The 23,629-nt window shown below is 39.4% G+C and overlaps 1 protein-coding gene across 12 annotated transcripts in view; it reads right to left on the bottom strand.

The window, feature by feature from the left end:
- KIF16B (kinesin family member 16B) overlaps positions 1–23,629 on the bottom strand; it is a 123,164-nt gene that overhangs the window by 13,144 nt on the left and 86,391 nt on the right. For 7 of the 12 annotated variants that reach the window (XR_014944334.1, XR_001553712.3, XR_014944333.1 and 4 more), the window contains 2 exons: positions 23,476–23,565; positions 3,506–3,589 (listed from right to left, as the gene is read on the bottom strand). Coding sequence is in view for 6 of the 12 variants with exons in the window: in XM_015856732.3 (XP_015712218.2) it covers positions 3,506–3,589; positions 23,476–23,565 (174 nt within the window). In the remaining 6 variants the exon portion in view is untranslated. Of the gene's footprint in view, positions 1–3,505; positions 3,590–22,539; positions 22,695–22,965; positions 23,075–23,475; positions 23,566–23,629 lie in introns of those variants that run through there. The other 5 variants (XR_001553714.3, XR_001553717.3, XR_001553716.3 and 2 more) reach the window with 3 other exon arrangements.

Here is a 23,629-nt window from a genome sequence, read left to right as displayed (position 1 = left end):
TTGAATTCATTGTGATTTTAAATCAAAATTCTCATAATTTGGGGGCTCCTGGTGTCTTTTGCTCAAGGTAACATCGCTCTCATTCTAATGAAATAATATGCCCACTTCTTAATTGAAGGTGAAATAAGGTAACACTACACGGCAATCTGAAAACAAAACAGCCCTCCCAAAAGGTCCTCAGCAGCATTTCAGCTGCACTGAACACAGCCACAAAAGCCCTCCTGCTATTTTCAGTACTTCTGCTCCTGTTGTGGCTAGAACCTGAGAGGTGCAGTGTAGGAAATAAACAAACTCTTCCTAACCAGCTATGGGTCCCTCAAAGGATATTTTGGCCAAATGGTTTTGTAATTAGGCACAAGGAAAAATTTCCCTGACTGTAGCCAAAGGGAGGCAATTAAAACAGATGTTGAGATATATGCAATAGAAGTAGCTCTCTGCTGTACATTTAGCTAATTCTGAAGTTGAGGAATAGTTTTGCTCCTACAAGAACTCCCAGTCTGCCTAATTTCCCAGATCAGACTGAGCCGCAATTTAGCCTTGACATAAAGAAAAGAGCCTATGAGGCCATTTCAGTAACCCACTGCTAATTCCAGAAAGTACTTTAGAAAGGTGTTTGACTGAAATGAGAGCTTCGGTTGTTTTATCTTTTACACAGGTGTGCATTGGATTTTGGATTTTCATTTGTGTGCATACTTGGAAAAAAGTGAATTAAATGAGAAACTGCTTCTCCTCACAGATGCTGCTCAAGAATGCCCTGGGCTAGACAAATCTCTACTGTTCCACTCCAAAATTAATCCAACAAGCCCAGGAAAAACAACATAAAGCCTGTTCAAAACATATAAATATTACCTAATGTAAAAGCTGAAAGAGGAGAGTAATTCCTTTGTTATCCACCACAGGGATGACAGCACTACTAATGATCTTACAACATGGAATATTTGTTCAGAACACCGTTAATAGACTGATATATTTGTCACGCTGTCACATGCTATCAGTCGATCAAATCAGCTTGGACCTTGGAGAAGAATACACATTTTTGTTGGCCTAGAAGTCGAGCTTTGCTTTAAAAATGCTGTATTAACTCACTAGCTCTTGCCTAATCATGTGAAACAATCAAATAAGCTTTTAAATGATATTATTACTGGAATAACATCACCTGTTCAGCAAATCAGGCTACGTTATGAGGTATGAAAGCCAAGTGTCTGAACACTAGCCATGTTTCTGCTCATTATTGAGGTTTGACTTTCCCACCTTCAGTCTGATTGAACTCCCACATGAGAAACATGCCCTGTTCAAAAGGCAAAGTCCCTCATAGAGGCAATCCATCCACTTTCTTCTTTCAGGTTAGCCCACTGACATATGCTCACGGTTCGTCGTGAGAAAGTAAAAGCAAGCATTTTAAATAGAAACAGTTCCCTGTGCCATGGTGCATTATCACACACTCTTTGTGTGCCAAATAGCTTCCCAGTATAATTCAAGATGTGCTTTGAGTCTGCAAAGATTTATATGATTTTGAAAACAACCACAATATAGGTGGTTTCTTCCACTGCTTTGCCAAGGAAGCTGCAGCTCCATTATCCGAAGCTCATCAGCTTTTGGTCTAAAGTGCAAAGCCAGAGCAGATCACTGCAAAAATAAACACACAGGGGATAAAATTAAGTACCAGGAACAGAGATCCAAACTTAAGACATTTTTGGCATCTTTGTGAACTGGCGAGAAGATCCTGGCATCAAATTCCTCATGGCAAGGATGGTAACATTTGGTTCCCTGTCCTCTTTATATAACTTTCTCTTGACCATTGGAGATCTTATGCTTCTTTAATACAGAAAGATTTGCCAGGATTACTGAGTGGCATGGCCCAGTGTACTACCTGGCATATGGCAAAACATATTCATGTAAATTATAATATTTACAGAATATACTGGTAATAAAGTTTTAAGGACACAATTTGGCTAAACTAGATACAGCTTAAAGCTAAAAACTAGCCACACTGACAGCTACAATTACTACATGATCATGATCAAAGCATCACTAGACACAGGAGATTCAGCACTCAGAAACACTACAAAGAAGTCGGTTAGCAAATCAATAGAAGGTCAGAAAGATTAAGGGATTAAATTTCTTACTGGTACAAAAATATGCAAATTGAGGACTGGACTGGAATGTGGCCATGCCTTTATGCCTATGGAGGACATGAAACAAAAAAAAAGATTACATTTTTGCACTATATGTAAGACAGACTCACATCCAAAGTCAACGGGGAGATGTTTTGTTTGTGGATCAAAGAGAAGGTGAAATACAGTGGGGGGAAAAGAAAAAATCAAGACATGCAAGAAAAGCTTCCAGTTGGAAGCAGTATACTTTTATGTTCAATTTTGTAAAGCTCTACTTAATACTATTTCAGCTCTACAAAGAAAGTAATACTTTATGACTTGAATGATCAAGTAATCCTCATGTGGATACAAAATAGTTGTGGACTGTATGCTTTAGTCTTTTGTTTCCTCCTCTTTCCTCAAACCCCATCTTCTGCTCTCAGGCTGCAACAAAGTGTACATTAGAATCATAGAATGGCCTGGGTTGAAAAGAACCTCAGAGATCACATGGTTTCAACCCTCCTGCAGTGGGCAGGGTCACGAACCACCAGACCAGGCTGCCCAGAGCTACATCCAGCCTGGCCTTGAATGCCCCCAGGGATGGGGCATCCACAGCCTCATTGGGCAACCTGTTCCAGTGTGTCACCACCCTCTGGGTGAAATACTTCCTCCTGATATCTAAACTAAACTTCCCTGTCTCAGTTTAAAACCATTCCTGCTTGTTCTATCACTATACACCCACGTAAATAGTTATTCGCCCTCCTGTTTATATGCTCCGTTCAAGTACTGGAAGGTAGTATAGAAATATAGAGACCCAAAGCTTTACAGGAGTCAAAACTGTGTCATCCACACAGCACTGCAGAACAAACAGAAAAAAAACCCCAAACCCCCACCCTCTGTCTACCCTGTGCTCCATAAAATTAAGCTTTCAAATGAATTCAAAGAAAAACACATTCCGAAGTGGAAATCAGAGATGCCTATATATTGCTTTCCTTCTGTCATGAGCTATGTGGTTATAGTAACTACGATAAAACAGTAAATCTTCAGATAACAAACTGCATTTCAAGTAGCAAGTTGTTGTTTGTTTTTTTTTTTAATCTTGTCTTGCATAGAGACCATCTGTCTACAGTGAACACTTACCTCATCCACAACCTTTCCCCCCTAAATAAACATACCTCCCATGAACATCTCTGAAGAGATGGCCTTTTCTTTTCTCCAGACTAGGATTTTTTAAAGCCTTGCTTCATTATTTCACAATCTACTGCTGCCATCTCCCGTGTTAAATGAAGCAGCAAGTAACTCTGTACTCACAGGTAGGCTATTTGTGATCATATGGGATCAGTTTCCGTTGGTCAAGCACACACTGCTCCACCTAAATACACCTCAAAAGGCCGTGAAGAAGATGCCATTACCTCTAAGTGACTCCGTCGCTCTGCAATCACACGTTCATCCTTGTTTCCAAAGAGCTTCTTGGGAGGGAATTCTAAAGTAGCAACCTAGAAGACATGAAAGGATGAATCGGCATTATAAATGACAAGCTAAAATGGGATAGTTCTCTTTAAACTACAAACTGGAAAGAAGAAAAAGCCAAACAGTCTTGAGCTATAGCACATGCTGCCAGCAAATATCCCACTATCCTTTTCTACTGACATTATGATCTGGTCTGTAACGCTGCTAAAATAACAACATATTTGGTCATACAAGAGAGACAGGAAGCAAATTTAGGAATTAGACGTCACATTTATAATTATTATTTTGGTTTTGCTACAGCAAATTGAATCTAACATTAGAATGCCTATCAAGAAGTAAGAAAGAACTCCTCAGGCTTCTTTGTATAAGATTGCACTCAGTCTCTTAAAAACAGTGGTCTCCAACTCACTGTTATTTAACCTGTTCCTCTGCTCTTTTAGATCATAAATGTAACATTCTTGCGTCTAAAAAGTCATCATGATGTTATGCTCTGGATGATAGTAATATCAGATTGCCAGCTGACTCCTGAGACCAACCTGAGGTATCTCTATGGAGCCATAAACTATAACAGTTTACTTCACGACAGGGATAGAGAAAGAACATGTACGTGCACGGTAATGGCAGCTATAATGATGCCAAGAGGTGCTGCCAGAGCTGCAACTCAACTGAGTTCAAACACATTCAAATGTATGTCCATAAAGGAAGGTGATAATGTTAATTTCTGAAGAGAGTCCACATAACCATGCAGAATTCTATTTACCACATTAAAAATGAAAAGAAGGAAGGAAAAGAACATCTAAAAAGTGCTGTTCAGATCTGTCCTTTTAGGAGTTCAACACAGAGCTGGTGAAAGCTCTGGTTTTCCATTTCTTTCTCATCCTGTACTGAAGCTACTCTAGTAAAGGACACAGCAAGAGAAGAGTATTCCTTTCTTGTATATCAGCAAACATAACATTTCAACAAATTCCAGACAGCTATTATTGGAAAACACGCTCACGACTCAAGAGGTGGTAACAAGCACCAATAAACTTAGTCTGCTAAACCATGGGAATGGTGCACAAGTCCTCTCCACGCAGTTCAAAATGTTTGCATTTTAAGGCAGCTCAATACAACTTCTTTCCAGCTCTCACTGCAGATAGAAATCTGCAACCTTACACCACTATTGCTAGAGTTGTCTTGCAGGCAGAACCCAAGGGTAAAAAATGCCTCATGCATGAATTCCCCGGGCCATATGATAATACTGAATTAATAAACAAGATGCATCATTTCTGGCATATATACGACTAGAGAATTTATCTGGTTACCGGGAGCTGTAGTACACTGAATTAAATGAGGAACCTCATTATTAACATTGAATGTAGCTATTCTTAAAAGACAGAGGAATCGTGCAATACAAATAATTTATCCCTACTCTCTGGTTGAACTCCGACATGGATAATTTTAACAAAGGATCTTCACATGAGCAGCATCAACTGATGTGGAGCATCTGAAGAGGCAGAAGAGGTGTCTGTTTTACATCAGATTTGTCAGCTGGACCCAATTATATTCCTCAAGTTTCTCCAACCATGTGTGCCTGCTTCTTCACATTGGCAGGACAAGCAGCATATGGCTAAATAGTATCCTATAATTACGTCCCTGGGACTTATTTTCATTGCATTACTTTCACCTTGACCTATACAGAAATGGGAGTGCTAACGTTTTCAAGGGGCTTCCCAATCCCACCCCTGCACAAATTATATTTTATTAAATTGTACTGAATCATGTAACTGCTAGAAACAAGCAAGATAAAACAGCTACTGCCAGAAACCCCACCTGGCCCTAGAGAGACTGTTTTTCAGTTTATTTCCTACTAAATATTTATTTATAGAATTTTAAAATAGTGTCTGTTAAGTAGAGGCAGATTTGCCCAAATGAAAAACAACATTATTGCTAACGCTTCCTCAGACAGACCCTATACAGTCAAAACAAAGCATTACATCTTTAACCAAGAATGATTAGTGAAGTTTGATTCTAAGAGATTTTGAAGGACTGATTCAACAAAACTTCAGGATGAGCAATGGTCTTCAAGGTGTCTTCAAAAGTTGTTAGCTTTCTGAATACATCACAGGAGAAAAACACTTAGTTTTATTCTCTAATAACAAGCAAACCTTGATAAACTCATTCAAAGCAAAGCAGCTGATCGCATAGCTTTAATATTGCACAGTTCCCACATCTTTGGATGCACAAATGTTTGAAACCAGAACAACTGAAGTTCATTATTGCAGTCATTAATTTAACATGTAAAAGAAACATCTCAGCCAACCTTGCTGTGAAGCATTGCAACTTACAACATGGACCTAAAAGAAAATCATAGCTTCATGGATGGACAACATCTTGTCCTGAGTATTTCAGGCTTGGAGAAGCTTATTTAACAAAAGGCTACATCCAGAACAGAATGCCACTGTGCCAAACTATACTAGGTGTATGTATGCATGTGTGTTGTGTTTGCAATACACGTTTACAGAGTATACGTATCTATGTACCTGGAAAGACCTTGCATTCTGCAGAGCATACGCAGCAAAAAAGCCTTAATTATCTACAGCAGTCACCATCTGTACAAGGCTGGATGCAGAAGGTGCACAGCCTCAGGTCTTCTGGAATAACTGAGTCCCTGCTTTGCTACTTTCTCAAGGTTCCTCTGGCTCCTCTCAGCCAAAGATGTGGCAGGTGTCCATCACACAAACAAAATGGGAAGCATTTCTGTCGCACAACAGATGACCTCCCAACCGCATGGTGTAAAACCTCCAGCTGTAGACTTCATCATCGTTTTGGCAACCTCGGAAGCCCTAAACAATTCCCATATCTCCTACTCCACTTCACGCCAGATATCCCATGAGATATGAAAGCAAACATGTTATCTACAATATACTGCTAACTTAATTTTCCTTGTTTGCCACTACAGCAGAAGCACTGTCAGACTGCAAAGTCAAATACCCATCAAAACAAACAGGAGATATCCAAAACTCTGCAAGCTCAAGTTTCAGGCTGCCCAAATGCTTAAAAAGACACCATAACACCAATTCCCAACCAGTTCACAGTCTGAAAATTACCTTTGCAACATTAGAACTAGAACTATTTACGCGGCAACATGAATTATTTATTCCTTTATGTGACTGTGTCACTTCATTGCTGGAGGAAGCTGATCCATTGTAGTATATTTATATAAAAATACAATATTAATATATTTACCTGGGATATATATATATACATACACATACACGCACACCATTCCTCTCTGCAACTAACTTACAACTGTAATACAAAGGGAAAACACTTTGCTGCATGTGTTCCAAAAATAAGAAGAGCGACTATAAAAATGTTATCATCTTCTCATAGTGCCTGCTCATTAAAAGAAAGAAAGAAAGAAAGCAGCAGTGATACAGTCAGCAGTGTTACAAAGACCTGAAGAAACAGCACAGTAGCTTCAGATGAAATTACCATTGCTACAGGTTAATACACACAGCACAGTGTGTCACTGAACCACGTTTGTTCTGATTGCTTAAATACGTAGGATATTTGCAGGTGTAGGTTTTGCACAGAGCTGTTTGCCTCAGCTCCAACACTAAAAAAGAATTTCACACTCACTCAGATTCAGAAGTATAAATTATTCTTTTAGAATTAAATGACTGTGTACCCTCTGGCTCAAAGGTACTTTGGAAGGGTCATACTTTGACTGAGAGATGAAGGGTTTGCAGTAATATAAGGCATAACGGGAGGACACTACAGATAGCAAGGCACATTATTCTGCTTTCCTGAAATTTCTACCGCATGCCCCTCCTCCTCTTCCAGTCCCCCTCCTCCTGCAGCAGCGGCAATGAGAGTGTTTGGCAGTCAGGCTTCTTTTTGGTTTGGATGTTTTGTCATTTTCTAGGGCCGCTGATGAGGTGATGCGTTTTCTGCCATGGGAAATTAACAGGCATATTCCCCAGCTTGACAGAAACAGTGAGCTAGAATGATTTCCTGAGAAGCTTCTGCATGTAGTGTTCAAGATTTCTAATTCTTATTTTGACTGCAGAATCATTTCCCTACCGTACTTAACCATAGCACCACGATGAAGCAAAATCCATCATATAGAAAGTAGTGTGCACGTGAATTTGTACACACACCATGGGCGAGAAAAGAACTGCCCTTAGACTCAAAATACAATAAAAGATAATCCTTCAAGTTAGTATAGAGCCACCTCAAGACTGCCTATCTGCACTCCTAATGTCTTTTTAGACACTGAACTTTTTACAGTTAATGATGTTTATCCTATCTAGCAATCGTTGCTAGGCAGTAGCAGGCTCAGGGAGAGGCAAACAGTCATTTGCAATTTATTCCCTAATTTCTTCATAATAAATAAAGGCCGTGTTTTATTTCTGGTCTCGTATTACTTGGGGTACATTACTTGCCTGTGTTTCAGCAACCTCATCTGTAACTAATGATACCCAGCTACCTAGAATATTTGTGAGATTAATATGATCACGTTTAGACAGCACCAGCTCCAATCCCCAGTGAAAGGGGCTCCAGATCAACTAAGTATTATCCTAGCAAACTGTAAACAGCTTACAGGATTCCTGCATTTCTATCCCATTTCAATCACGAGATTGGTTTTAGCTAGCTTATCAGCAGGCATTTAATACTGGGAAGTGCAGCTGGTAGAACAGCAAGCGCCCTTTCTTTATCTTACAGCTCCTTGACCTTCAGATTCACCCAAGGAGGCAAAACTTACACAAAAGCATTCCCTTTTAGTAAAACCATGAACCTTCATTGCCTTCAACTACTGAGCCACAAAAAGAGATGCAAATGTGGAGACTGGCCTTCTGGAAACCAAGAGTTTAACTTGAAGGCCTTGATACCTTAGTAGATTTTGCTTGGGACAGGAAGCACTCATTTCCTTTTCATCCTTTTTAGGATACATGACTCAGCATTTGAAGGGTATCCTCTACTTTCTATATTCATTTGGAACACGCTTCACTCACATTAATGGAAGTTTTCAAGGGACCTGCCAGATACAATTTAGTTTCAGGCTTTCGCAGTGGAAAGTAATATGTTAATATAAGTCTTGCAAAGTACCTCACGGATGATATTTCAATATGGAATGGACCAAAGTAAAACACCACATAATGCAGCCATGTAGGCTTGTCACTTCTGAAGTGTGAAATTGTTCAAAGCGTTACGCTGCCTAAACATTAAAAAAAAAAGGGGGGGGGACGGGGGACATTTTCCCACATCAAGCAAAAATCTACAGGATTTGAAATATCTCATTATTTCTGGTGGCTAAAATCTATGTTTTAGTGCCTACAATATGGTAAAAGATTTTTTCTAAGAAGAAAAACAGGGCAGACATTGATGGAGGCTGAGTCATCTTTAATCTTTCATCCCAAATTCTCTTTGTACTTCAGTGTTTTGATATATTTAAATGGGGGGGAAAGGGGAAAAAAGAAAATTAGGGAAATGCTAACTATTAAATTAAAAAGTCAGTCTTCTTTAACTCTCATGTTACTTTCACAACTCTCTATTTTCTCATTTTTCAAAGGACGTGTCTGACTTTTGATCCTTTGTACCAGAATTCTCTGTCACAGATGAGAAAAATCAAAGAGAAGAATGTGGCATTGGGTTTGCAGCCGGTGTGGTGGCTGCACCTGACTTGATTTTGCAGCAAGTAATGAAAGAAAAAACTGTCCTAGTTTCACTTTCTGAAGTTTAAACAAAGTAACTTAGGCCTCAACTTCTCAAGATGTACCAGACTTCCATAATCGAAAGAAACTGAGTTCTTAACTAGGAGCTTGTGCTAAATATTTAGGGATTTGACAACAAAATTGTTGGTGTTTTTTGGTGTTTTTTAAAGCACACCTTTCTTATTTTTATAGTAATTTCAACTGAAGTAAGCCATCTATTCTATGCAATTTTATAATAGAGCCTTAAGTAAAAGTAGAGCTAGCATTTAACGAACAGATTAAAGGTTATTTTCTATATGGGTTCCCATGGGATTATTTTCTGCATACTCAGTTTGTTTCTTATTTTTCTTTTCCAATTTCTCTCTTCTTTGTAGATCTTTCTCAACATGTTCTTTTCCACTTTGTAGCACATCTCTATCTTACTGGTATCTTTTTCTCTGTGCCTTACCTCATTCTTTTTTCTCTTATTCCAGTGTTCATTTGCTACATCCAATTTTCTGTTCCCAAAACTTTCTCTCTGCTCTCCACCAGAAGGGATGAGAGTTGTGAACACCTCAGAGGCAGGATATCAGAGCAACTACAGGTCAGCCACAGCTCTGAGGCTGCCCCAAGCCAGCCTTCTGACACAACAAACGCCCCAGGGAAGACCAAGTACCTTTTAAAAGGTACCAAAAGCTCAAGTAGCCAAGTGTAACAGATCTCCTAAGCTAAAAAAAAAACGTCAAGTGATCAGGGAACAGAATGAGGAAAAGCTTTTACACAACTATCTTCCTACCCAGAGGTCCCTGCAGAGAAGGCCCCACAGGAGATCCCCTACACTAGCCAAACACAGTTCTTCACCGGCTCTGCTCCAACTCTTCTTGCTCCCCAGGTCCTTGCAGTGTTTCTGAGACCCAAGGAGCTGGTCTAGGCTCATCCTTGCTGTCTATCAGCAAATCTGTTGGAGCTGCAGGTTTCCAGCTTCCTGTTCTCACCTACCCTTGCTGCTACAGCCTGCATTGTCTGGATCCCAGTCAATCATGCACAGAGGAATGAACGTCTCCCTCCTCCCTTGAAGAAATTCACCCTGAAATAACTCCCTCCTAAAATACACGATGGGCTCTAACTGGCTACAATTCCTTGCCTTTTTCCTACTTATTTCTCTGGAACATCACCAGTATAAAAGCGGGTAGCTCCTCTACATTATTCGCCTGCAATACTGCCATCTCTTCCACATTCACTAATATATGAGAATCTCTGCAGGATGTACAAGTTCCTACAACTCTGGCATCTCTAATTCTGGGTAGCTTTCTTGGCAATTTACACCCCCAGAAGTTCTAAGATCTTCCTGGCATCCTTTCCAGTTACCATCCTCAGAGCCAGTCTTCTCCAAAGAACATTTTAGCATCATCTGTCATTGAATTACACACACACAAAAAATCCAAGTCCCTGTGAACCTCTTTGCAATCTCCATCTGACAATGCGAAATTGCCAAGCAGGACTGGACACCAGAAGTTCCTTCTTTTGCATTTTGCTAACTGGGGTTCACTGTCTTTGTATCATACCCACCTCCCTACCAGACAATCATCTGTAATTATAAAAACTGTTAAAAGAGTTTGCATATCCAAATTCCTACTTTAAACAAAGCAGGTAGACCTAAATTCAATATGGTTTTTTGGGACTATGGTGAGATGTGGAGGCCACTGTTTATTACATTATTTTAACTCCATTTAGTCTGCCACCTGCTATTGAGAAAATCAAATTAAGTGCACCCAATGAAGTTATCTGGAATTACGGGGCTGTTTTTACTTTCCTTAAAGCAATTTTTAGACTAGTCAGAATAACAAAACACCAAAATAGAGCCATAAATGACACAGAATATAATATTTGACAGATTACTTCATCGTTTTGTTCATTATAAGCAGTACGATAGCATTTAAATACAGAACACCTATAACACTATAAAAATGACTGGTAGCGGATATATCAAAGTTCATGCAAACCTTTTGTGGTTCTATAAAACTCTGCAGTCTTCTCAAATTTTAATCTCTTAAGAAAACTGGAAAGCAATATAGCCAGGACATCTTTGTAAATACAAACTGCTACCTGCAGAGCTGAGAATTATTAACCAATGAAAGAGGGACAAAAATTGGCCCAGATGGCAAAGGGAATACATTAAGTTCTCTACGCAGGCTGTAGGAAGGCAAAATTAAGAGGGCAAGGGGATAGAACATACCAACCTAAAGGATACAGTTATCTCACATGCAAACCAGTCCAACTCAAATTAAAGGTAATTAAATATGCTGGTTAGGTTAAATAGTAAAATACCTCCCAGAATATGAAGTTAAACATACAAAAAAGGTAAGATGCTCTTGCAACTCTGGTTTTGCTCCCATTTAATCTGTCCCCTGCTCCAAGATAGAAACCTTTTGGGGTAATTTACTGCTGCCACATGACAAACCGTGCTCTAACACAACAGTACACACTGACCTAGAGAGTCCATGGGCAAGTTTAAAACACACTCTCAACTTTTTTTTTTGCCTCTGATCTTGCAAACTAAACATTTGTATGTGTTTCAGGTCACAGTGCCTGTTTTATTTCTTCAAAGAAATGGCAACAACTGCTAGGTTTGCAAGGTTACGTCTTCCAAGCTCAGCACATGGATCAATCTTCATAAACACACAGCACAAGTCTCGCTTCTCCAAAAGAAGAAAACAAGGAGTTTTATGGTGCACCATATAGGGTTTATTTACCTTTCAAAAATAATTTGGGACTTGATTCATTACCTCCCCATTGCGATTTATAGGAGCTTACAGGAGTGCCCTGGCACAGCAGGCACCACCTCTGCACTGGCCACAATACAGCCTTGCCCACCCCACACCATGTTCCTGTTGCTGTTGCACTGGCTCTTTGGACACTTGGGTGGCACACAGAGAAGTCCCGGTGCTATTTATCTCGTGCAACAGAAACAGTCCAGGTAGGAGAAGTCGCTGAAGCAGCTTTAACAGCTCTTCCAGAAGTGATTCGTTTGGTGCATACAAGCTCATCTCAGTGACATCTGGCAGCGTTTATGAAACATTCCCTTCTCGTGTGATCAGCTGATGCCATAAATTTCAGTCGCCCTTGCCTTTGAGAAATGCTAATAATGAAAACTCATCAAAGAGCAGCTATAATTTCTACTGCTGACTAGACGGATGCCTTCCTGACTACTCAAAATTAATGGGAGATCTCAGGGTCTTAAAGAACAGCTGTCACAGAGAAATATATCTGCAAACAAATATGTAGTACGCCGCTAAGTTTGATTTGTTATAGGTGTAAAGCAGCAACTCTCGCAACAAACAGGACTGATTACAAGGAGAAGTTAGCAAGCCTTCTGTGTCATTTAAAATGATAAAAAAACACAGAAAGAGTCATCTAAGTAGGCAAATGAGAAGTTTAAAAGGAACTATTGACTCCCTTTCCAACAGCAAGAGTGGTTTATAGCCGCATAGATTATACATACATTTTCACTTATGCCTAGTCTAACAGATACTATAAAACTAGCTGCTTTATCACAGAATTAAAAACCAGCTGCAAGGCTCACACAAATTACAGATTTCCCCCCACTATCAGTGCTGTCACTAGGTACAGCTTAAAATGACAAACTAATGTAACTAAACGCAATCAACCTAACAGATATGTTTTTAGGAATTTGGTTGGCAAAGCACTTTGAAAAAGCAGCTATGGGGACCAGGAAGACCAATGCTGCCATCAGTTTCACAAGCATTACCCTCCTGAGATCCTCCTGTCATGGAGCTGGGTGAGAATGTCTATTTGTTTCCAAGTAAAGTACAATTTATCCATCATGCACTGGAAAATAAATGCTTAGAAAGCAAAACCCTTGTATGTTCTGTACATACAGAAACTCAACAACACACTGGACTAAACGCCACGAAACTGAACTCACCACCATTATTTGTGTGGGCTGGCACACAGGGATATGTTTAACTTTTGCATGCATTTGGGTTGGTGATACCCAATGACTGACTGTAAGCTGATTTCTAGGAGAGTGTAACAATTCTGTACCCAGAAGGCACCACCTCACTGAGACAGCAGTGATGAGGCATACTATGCTCTGCACCCATAGAAAGGTGTGCTTTTTCATCTCACCAGAACCTGTATTATGGACGTGCCACCACAGATTTTGTCTTTTAAAGGAGATTCCATAGCTTCTCTTCCATCCTAATATTTCTGCCTGGTTCTGAAATATGCCCTACAGTAAACCAGTCTGCATCCTCTACATTCAGTTTTCTCCTCCTTGACATTTTCAATTTGTATCGGCAGCTCAGTATTTTTCTTGAGAGTCACAGCTTCCTTAGGTGTATTTTCATATTAAACCACAAGAGATTGTATTTTATTGATTTTTGTCATGCAGAGATGTCTAATAAATTTTACTGCTTGGGCTTTCTTGCTTTGGGCTTTTCAGTGGGATAGAAAATTTTCTTGTAAGATGGAGCCCTCTGCACGCTCTGTGCTGCAGACACAGATGGTAAAAAAGATCAGATTTTTTATTATTATTATCTACTAGCTTTACAGCAGTCAAGAAATTGTCCCAAGACCCTTAAAAGAAAATGCCATTGTGAACACACAACCAAAGGTGGCTCATTTAGAAACAAAGTGCGTTATCAGCTATACAAGTTCTAGAAATTTGTTTTCTTCCTTGCTCCTAAAGTCAACCCATTTTTAATTAAGAAACAGAACATTATTTTCACCACAGCAAGTCTGAAACCTCATTACCAGAAGAAGATAAACAAATATTTATAACAGACCCTTAGGTAAAAAGTGCCTCTTAATGGTTAGCATCATTATAATATTCATGTAGTGTTTTGTGCCTTTGTAGGTTTTTTGTTTCATTTTGAAAAGAAGAAATTCACCCTTTAAGCTTCCTAGTAAAGCATCATATATCAGAAGCAAGGGAATATTCACAACACATCATCCCAGCTACAGTCAGCATCCCCTGATATTTCCTTAGTTACTGATCCACCTCAGCAGGGCCCTGGACCGGGTCTGTTTGCTCACCTCCCTGGGAGATCACTGACCCTGCTCAGGTACCACTGGGCTGTGCCCCATCATCACTGAGGTTCCAGCCACCCCCAGATCCTGGGATGCCCTCCCTTGTGGATCAGCCCTGACCTCAAGGGCCAAGTGAAGGCCCTTCTCTCCCTGTAGAAAAGGCAAATAGGGTCCATGGAAGTAAGTATCTTTACATATCATAAGCATAAGTAACAACTTAATACTTCAGTATAAAACGTACCTCTATTTCAACTCTTTAAGAGCTCCCGGACAAACTGTAAGCCATGTTTATACTGGGACATGCAACATCTATTGTCAAATAGAGGGGAAAATGGTTTTTCAAGAGCTTTTACTTCTGTCAGAATACTTCAGCACTCTACAAATGATACTTCCATCAGTTGCCACCTGTATCTCAATCCCACTTAAACAATAAGTCATTAATTTGCTTAATACATCAAAATCAAAATAAACACGTATTATACTCTTAGTAAGCAGTACAACTTGCAACCTGCACTGACTTGTTCCCAGAGGCTTTAGATGAACAAAGTGAGGAGAATCTTGCAATATTATGCTAAAAACAAGCCACACAGAGAGTTGGAAGGGACCTCTGAAGGCAGACTAGTCCAACTCCCCTGCAATGCACAGGGGCAACACTGCTGTATCAGGACTAATCTGGTCTCACCTTGAAAGTCTCCAGGGATGGCACATCAACCACATCTCTAGGCAACATGTTCCACTGCCCCACCACCCTCACTGTAAAAGATTTTTTCCTTCTATCTAACCTAAATCAATCTGTGCTTGAAGCCTTTTCCTCATGTTCTGTCATCACAGACCCTGCTAAAGGGTCTGTTCCCTTCTTTTCTGTAGCTCCGCTTTAGATACTGAGCCTCAAGAGAATCTTGGTATCGTCCTCCTGATCAGACAGTGATTTAAATTTATTGTAATAGCTTCACATCTGCAGCTGTGTCGGTAATATCATCTATACGTGCAAGGAAAGGAAATGTAACTGGCTGTATATTTGGAACCAGACAGTTTTTGCTACTGTCTACACTACTGGTTCAAATGTGACTTGGATATTTTGACAAAAATTGAAGTTACAGTTAGGATACATCATATCCTAAATCAAGTGAAGCCAAAAGGATTCTTCTTGAAAAACCCACTTAATCCATCAACATAACCCTGAAACACCGTGAGAACAAGCTGTTCTTCACAAAACTATTAGAAGATAGCGAGACTGCCAATAACAGCTAACGATTAATGGAGCAACAGTCTTAAAAGTCTTCTAAGAAAGACAATTATTTAAAAAAGAAATAAAAAAGGTGCATCAAAAACTCCGCTCTTCCTTTTTGCCTTTCACTAAGCATGAAGAAAAAAGAAAGACGGGATTGCAGCCTAAGGCATTCACAATGCCTATAGATCCTCAGGAGCAGCTAAGAAATGTCCAAATCTCAGTGAGAAGACAAAACCCAAGTTAAACTGTCTCAGCACTGTTCCTCTCAGAAGCATTCCTCTCTCACAGACAGCTATTATCCACCTGAAACTATTGTACTGATTAAAAAAATAAAAAAGAATATTTTGATATCATGCAAATTCACCAGATAATTGAGCAGAACTTTGAAATCAGATTATAAAATAATCAAAGCAATTATGCTGTCAAATGCTTTGTGAATTATGAAGCCATGAACTTATCCCTTTCAAGGGCTTTTATTTTTAATTTATGTGCTGTTAATCTTATAGATTTGGCATGGCACAATCAGTAAGACCTGGCTTTCTATTTCTGCCCGTAGGTTAACTGTCTTGTACTGAATACCAATGGTATTTTCCTAGAGAACTGTTGGAAACTCAAAGGTTCCATTAGTTGCTGAGGAGGGACATAAAAGTAGATCTCATCATTGACCAAACCACAGGAGGGAGGGATGAGAAGAGGAAGAGAGAGGCAGAAACTGCATGTCTACAAAACTGCATCTACCAACTCAAGAAAACATTGCTGCGCAATCCTAGCATACAAAACAACAATAATCACAAATTAACCCCAAAGCCAGGTTTTCACAAGACTCTTAGGCATTCAAATTCAGATATTCAGACATTGAATTCATTTTCATACTAGAAAATGAATAACTACACACCATGCTGGAAACAAACATGCCAGTGGTTTTGCTATGCCACAGATGCTCATGACCCTGTTAGCAAGTTTAAATTCAGAGATGCCACATGGAATAAACACACTCCCCCATAATCAAACTTGCACTGAATGACATGATGCAGTTAGCAGGGATATTTTTTGCAGGTTATTACAGGAAAAGATTCTCCTGCTCATATGCATTTATAGACTGATGCACTAGGCAAAGTGCTAAAAGTTCTTCTAAAAGTAGCAGGAGCAGAAAGTTCCATGCTACAAAAAGAAAGGCCAGACTAAGCACTTAGGGATCTACTCACATTACCTCTGTAGCTAATAGCAAACCAAGGCTGACATGGAAGCACTATGCATATAAACCTACAGGCTTTCATAGTTCTCTGCACATAACATAATTAGGAATGTGAGCTGGAAAAGTGTATATGACAAAATACGCTTCCTGTGTTTGTACTTAATGGCTGTTACCGGTGACAAGAACATAAACGTTGAAATCTAAATTTATCCATACCATAATTACTGTAATTTGCACTGAATAAAGGTGAAGGCTATAATCACACGCTTGTATAATACAATTGTAAGGTTTACACATACTTCAGGATTCTAAAGATTACTACTCTATTTTTCCTTCAATATTTATGGAAAGATATATTACTAAGGCTAGCAAAGTGCCCAGTAAGAGAGAAAGAATTAAGTCTGCCTTTATGATCTGTACTTCAAAAACTATTTCCATGCCCATTTCTGCACACTTACGATCCTACTGGATGTATTATTTTCATGGACATCTAATACAGAACACGGCATTTTCTATTTACAAGCAAAGTAGCTTTGTAAACAATTTCCATTTTAATCTGTGTTCAAATACCCATTATTCTGTGGGAGGGGGGAGGAGGGTGGTAGAATGTGCAAAGAAACAAAAAACCTACAGTTTTTAGATGGTTTATGTGTGTTTGGTGGTTTTCCTAAGATTTGCATGGGAGATCTGGTACTCTATTACATTTCTCTACTGTGTGAAACAAGACTACATTATATATTCTTGATTACTTGAAAAAAAAAGTTTAAAGCTTGACAGCATTCAGAAACATCCTTCCAGACAAGTCAAAAAACATCAAGAAGTTCATTGCTTCCCTGGGCCAGTTTTTCAAAGGCAAAATAAAACTTGAAATATTGTTATACAATACCCTCCCTAAGGGACCTGGGATTCCTAGAAGCTGAAAGTGGGTCCTGGGATTCCTAGAAGCTGAAAGTAACTGAATTAAGAAGCCCCATACAGACAAAATCAGACTTACTAATATAATAAAATAGCATAGCAAGACCTGTACTGTTGTGATCACTGCTATTTGCTACACCTTGCTCTCTCTAGCATGTGTAACCTTTGGTTTTCAATTGTCATTTGGTTAGGAGTTTCGCAACATCAACCTCAGCAGCCACTGAACCCATGAAAGGATTTGGGATTTCAGTCACTGAAGGTTTCAGAATAAACTCATTTTCAATACTGTCTTAGAAGTTTGCAGTTATTTACAGCTATAGTGCCTTATATTTCCTATGACCGAACACTAGAAACATTCAGACGTCCAGAATTATCCATTCAACATAAATGTATTATCTAAATCTTAACTCTTAATGGATTACACACTTCTGAACACCAGTAAATGACAAATCCAATAGTAAAACCAGCAGAGCTTCTGACAGACCTGCTCTGGTGCAACAAGCTTTCGTCTTCTACTGCCAAAGCAGCTCCTGTGCTCCAAAGCTCACCAGTTAGATGGCAGCTGGCTCGGCAGCCCTGTAAGCCAAGCACCTCAAAGTTATTGCTTCCCCATCCTTTTGCCTCTTGAAGTAATCCCAGGAGATTAACATGAGTTTTACATTTAATGAAATGCTGCAGCTGCACAGTTACACGTCAGAAAGCTGGAGCAGTCAGAAAGGTACACTCCCAGCTGAGAAGCTGCAGCTGCCTCTAAGTGCTCTGCACAAGGAATGCTGACTTACAGCTCCCTCTTTGTTTAACCCATCTGGCTGTATTCTTTCTTATGCGGGAGATTTACAAAAAATAATTACATAAATACACAAAGGTTGATCAATTACCCTTATAAATATCTGGAGAAGAACACAAAATAATGAACAACAACAAGAAAAAAAATCACCAACCATGTCTTGAAAGTTAGCAAGAAGTTGCGCTTATCTATCAATGACCCTGGAAATAACTTCTCTCCAAACCCAGGGATGCCCTCCTAAAATCAACAGCTTCACCTCATATTCATTCCCTCGCCATTAACTGTGCTGGCATTTTGTGCTGAATATTTCTTCCATTTATTACTTATCAAGAGCAACACGTGTACGAGCCATTTAAAAAGGAAATGTGGATCCCTTCCTCCACTGGCTGTCACCCAGAAGAGGAGGACAGAGGCTAAAGGAAAGGAACGTGAGATCAGACCCTGATAGCTGAATCAACAGTTAACACCTCTTCTCATCACTGCATGGCAGGGTTAATCCCACATAGTAAGTGGGATTTCTTATGCAAAGCAAGAAAGCAGGAACCTTGGTTTCAATCCAAAAGAACTACGTTCTGTCAAATAAATTGCTGATTAACAGAGGATATTGTCTTCAGATGTGAAGTGAAGTTATATGACTCCCATCGACACTACCAATGAGTCGTCCTTCTAGAAATCTACACTAAAAAGCTGAAATGAGACACACAGCATTTTTTTCCTAATTATTACAATTGTTATAAAATACGATCTTTACTGTCCAATACTTATTGGACAGTATTATTATACTTACAGTATCTGTAAAACCCTAGCATCCAACGAAACATCCCCACTGTCTGCAGCATGCAACAAGCCTAACTTCCAAGATATATGATATTAGATGAGTAACTACAATGTATGTCACACACTTATTTCCCTAGTGGGAACAGGTTATGAGGTAGAGCCAGAACACATGGGAACTCTGGATCAAAGGCTCAGTCTTGTGTATAACATTTCCTTCTGCTTCAGATACGGATATTATGCATCCTCTTGGTCACATACGATGACACGAACCAGACCAGTGGAAGGGGAAGCTGGATCAATTATGAAGCCTGAAATTCTTCAAAAAATAATGACCGGTTTTCTTGTGCTTTAGACAGTGAAAGACATAAATATTACTTTATATGCAGACTGCCACACATCATATATGAATACACAAATTATTAGATTATGTTAAATGAGCTAGAAGCCAATCGCTTTATCACTTCAAGATCTTGCCTGCATGCACATCCTTCTCTTCATGAATTGATCTATAAATGCAAGTGTGCTTTTTAACTGCTCTTTGACAAGCTCTGTGCGGATTTACAAATGTTTTAAGGCAGTGATTGACTATTAGGACTAAAAATGCCTTGATGCTACGTGCTTCCTTTTACACCATTTAGAGATTTTTGTATACATGGAAGGCGGCTTCCAGAGAAGTGACAGGGAATACTGAAAGCAAAGCTGACAATGAAAGCCTCCAAAACCTGGCCTATCTATCTGGATAGAAGTGGCAAGTATGGGAACTCCAAAATGCATGAAGGTTCTCTACACAGCCTGGTTTCACGTAAGGAGTGATAAATGGTCAACTGTACATAAAATTTAACACATTCTGAGACTGTAAGACATTAAGAGAGTTTCTGCTTCTGAAAAGACAGACTTACTTAAAAAAACCTTCCTAATAAATCAGCTTTCCAGTGCATTTCTTTGGGAATTCAGTGGCACCAACATGAAATGCAAAATCAGCAAGTTATTAAAATACTGATGTAGTAATTCAGAGCTGAGCAACTAATGAGCCGTAAAGTTCACTTCTAAAAAGCAGGACACTCATATGTTAAACGCATTCACAGTATTTTCTCTGTTCATTACAAATATTAATTTAGAGCTGGAAGTTGAGCGATACAAAATAAAATCCAACTTCGATGGGTTCTCATTTAAGGATCAAATGTCTTTGGAATAAAACTATGGAGCCAACTCTGCCAAACTTGTTATTAAATGTATTTTAGTGTCATAATGAATGCCAAATTAGATCGCTGGCAAATGAAACAGACTTCCAGTTTGCCAAACAAACCAAGCTCCAAACCGTTCCGCAAAATTAATCCCAAATTTCCATAAACTAAGGCTATTTAAGACCAAATATGGCTAAAATATAGGAAAGCATTGCTCATTCACATACGTCACACTGATAGTGAAACTCCTTCAAAGAAAACAAACACCAAATCTTGACTACAGTGAATGATATGAAAAGTTTAATTCAACACAAGGGCATTCTTTGTGGAAATGACAACAAGCAGAAAAAACCAGTTTCATCCTAGCTATGTTTCTTCAGCCCACAAACTCGCCATTTATTTCTGGTGCCGTAAGTCTCACAGGAGTGAACACAACACAACGGCCTGCACTACACAGAGCAAAGCAGGCAGCATCACTGCTGAAAGGAATGGGGCTTCCAGAGTAGGTACTGGAGTGACACGGAGAGAACTACCAGAGACACAGTGGATGACTTGACCAAATGCTTATCTTTCTTCTTCTGTGCATTAGAGTGCTTTGTACTTCCTTTGTACATGCATATTGAATCTGACCAATAATTTATTACAGTTTGCTTTGAAAAGGAGTCTAAGCAAAGGCTGGAAGATTCTAACTAAGCTATAGATATGCTGTTTCAGATAGTAACATGAGTTATCAATTCTTTCAAGCACATTGGAAGCCAAAACACATTATTATGCTTCTCCAAAAAGTACCATGCTTTAGGAAAGGTGTATTGACAAACTTGTGTGACTTGGCATTTGCCCTGACTTGCACACAGATTGTTAAGAGTAGATCACAGAATCACAGAATGACCCGGGTTGGAAAGGACCTCAAGGATCATGTAGTTCCAACCCCCCTACCTGGCAGGGCCACCAAACATACACGTTTACTAGATCAGATTGCCCAGGGCCCCATCCAACCTGGACTTGAACACCTCCAAGGACGGGGCATCCACAACCTTCCTGGGCAGCCTGTTCCAGGGCCTAACCACTCTCCTAGTGAAGAACTTCCCCCTAACATCCAACCTAAATCTTCCCTCTTTCAACTTGAAACCATTTCCCCGTGTCCTGCTATTGTCAGATAGATAGATAGATAACTCAATGAAACATAATACAACATCTCTCCTACATGGAAATTAGAAATTTAATTACCTGTATAGTTAAGCCAGCAGTTCTGTTAATCTCAATAAACTGACCTAAGACCAAATATATGGCAGCTTAGAAGTGTCAATAAGAAACAAATTAGCACATTACAATATGAAATATATTGAGCTTGTCAGCACGAATGCAGATGGTGAAGAAGCATAAGGAATGAAAATTGCTTATTTAAAGCATGTATTCTCCTCATTTGAGGAAGAAAATTATTTACCTGTAATTGTTCTCAAGGGATGCATGGAGATAACATCAGAGCCCCCGCGCCTCTTGCTAAAAGCTACTATGAAACCTGCAGGAGATGCTACTGCTTTTTTTTCTGACCTACTAATACCACTCCTCAGCTCTTCTGACTCTTAAGAAAAAATCCTCCTCCTGTAACACTAAAAAGCATGACTTTGTCAGCTTGTGAGTCACATACGCTCACTTCAGAAAGTTGACAATAACATGCTGCAGCACAAGGGACAATTTAATGGAGGCTTTAAGAACATCAGATTCCTTCTGAATTTGATTACTACAAACTACAATGAAGTTGATCTCCTGAAATAATTGTAAATGTCACATTCAATTGTTCCTCAATGTACTGTCAGGACTGATAACAGGCTCTGAGAAAGTCTGCTCAAACACGGCTTCCTAAAAGGGGAAGATCAGTCTGCAGAGGGATGCAGGTAACCCTTTTCTCTTTCAAAGAGGTGACAAGCTAGCCATTTTTTCAGGAGTTAGATGCAATTAGGATATTAGTGTCTACATACCGTATCTCTGCAGCAATTTCTTTGAATCAAAAATATCACAGCGATGTTCGTTCCAAATCATACTTTAAAAGCATTTGTGAAAAGAGAATGTTTCAATTTTCTCCTCAAAATTCATTTTGATCTTTCAGAACTTCCTGACAATCAGAAAAGATGACTGTAATTTTCTTCTCCTTAGGCTTACTCTTCTTTAGATAGTGCGTAGTTTCAGTTTCTGGGTCTCATACTCTTCTGGAACAGGAATGATCTCAAGTTCCAGAATCTCCACAAGACACAGACTCTTGATATTATACTCCTTAAAACCTCAAGGTCTTCCCGTGCTCTATATGTTTTTAGCTTAGAGAATACATAAGAAAAAATCAACAAGAAACCCTTTGCATGCTATTGCATCACACACTCTCAGATATTAATGCCTTTTAATATATGGCCTGTGAAAATACATGGTCTATGCCTACTTATTTGAGACAACTCTCAAGGTAGGACCACTTCAATTGCTTAAATGACTGATTTCTGCTAATATCCACCAGAACAAGGAGAAAGGAAGCAAAACATCAATAATTAAAAGCTAGATGTGGAAACCAAGTACTGTAATTCTACAAACACTCACTCCAATGAACTGAAGTGCTGTCAGGCACAGCTCCTCATATCCTGAATGCTCAAAGCCTCAGAGGTGGTCAGAAAGATCAATTTTCCATTCTGCAGAAACCTGGAAAGCACTATCACAAAAGGGTATCTGTGGAACAACACGCTCCTTTTAAACGAGGAGTTGTCAGGATGACGTGGTATGACCGCAAGTAGTTTGCAATGAACAAAGCAGCAACCTCCAGGGAATGACTCCAGCTGGCAGCAAAGGGAATTAATGGCTGGAGGCAGCATATTTAGTTGTGGTTTCACTGTAGTAACAGCATGCAACAATCCATCCAGTCTCTAGCAGCCTTGGAGCTTCAAACTGCCAAAGGGCTTGCTGCTTTTACTAAGAAGCATATTGGTTTTGTGTACGCTTCTCTCCCCTCACATCCCCCCCAAAAAGCAAAAAAACAACAAACAACAAACCCACAGTTTTTGTTATTTTCAAGGCTCCACTCTTTCCTGCCAAATAGATTTGACCAAAACTTACCTCTGGGTACTTCAATTTTAAAGTTCTATGCATTTCCCGAAAGCGACTGTATCGCCTGAATACGGTCCATGTCTCATCCAGGACTGTTATCTGTATCAGATGATATAAAAAGAAAAAAACAAAAGTAAAATCACATAGCACACCACACCAAGAA

This window comes from Coturnix japonica, chromosome 3, assembly GCF_054131305.1.
Source record: "Coturnix japonica strain WE chromosome 3, WE-NBRP24, whole genome shotgun sequence".
In the NCBI taxonomy this organism is placed as follows: Eukaryota; Metazoa; Chordata; class Aves; order Galliformes; family Phasianidae; genus Coturnix; species Coturnix japonica.
This window is presented reverse-complemented; position numbering and strand designations above follow the sequence as displayed.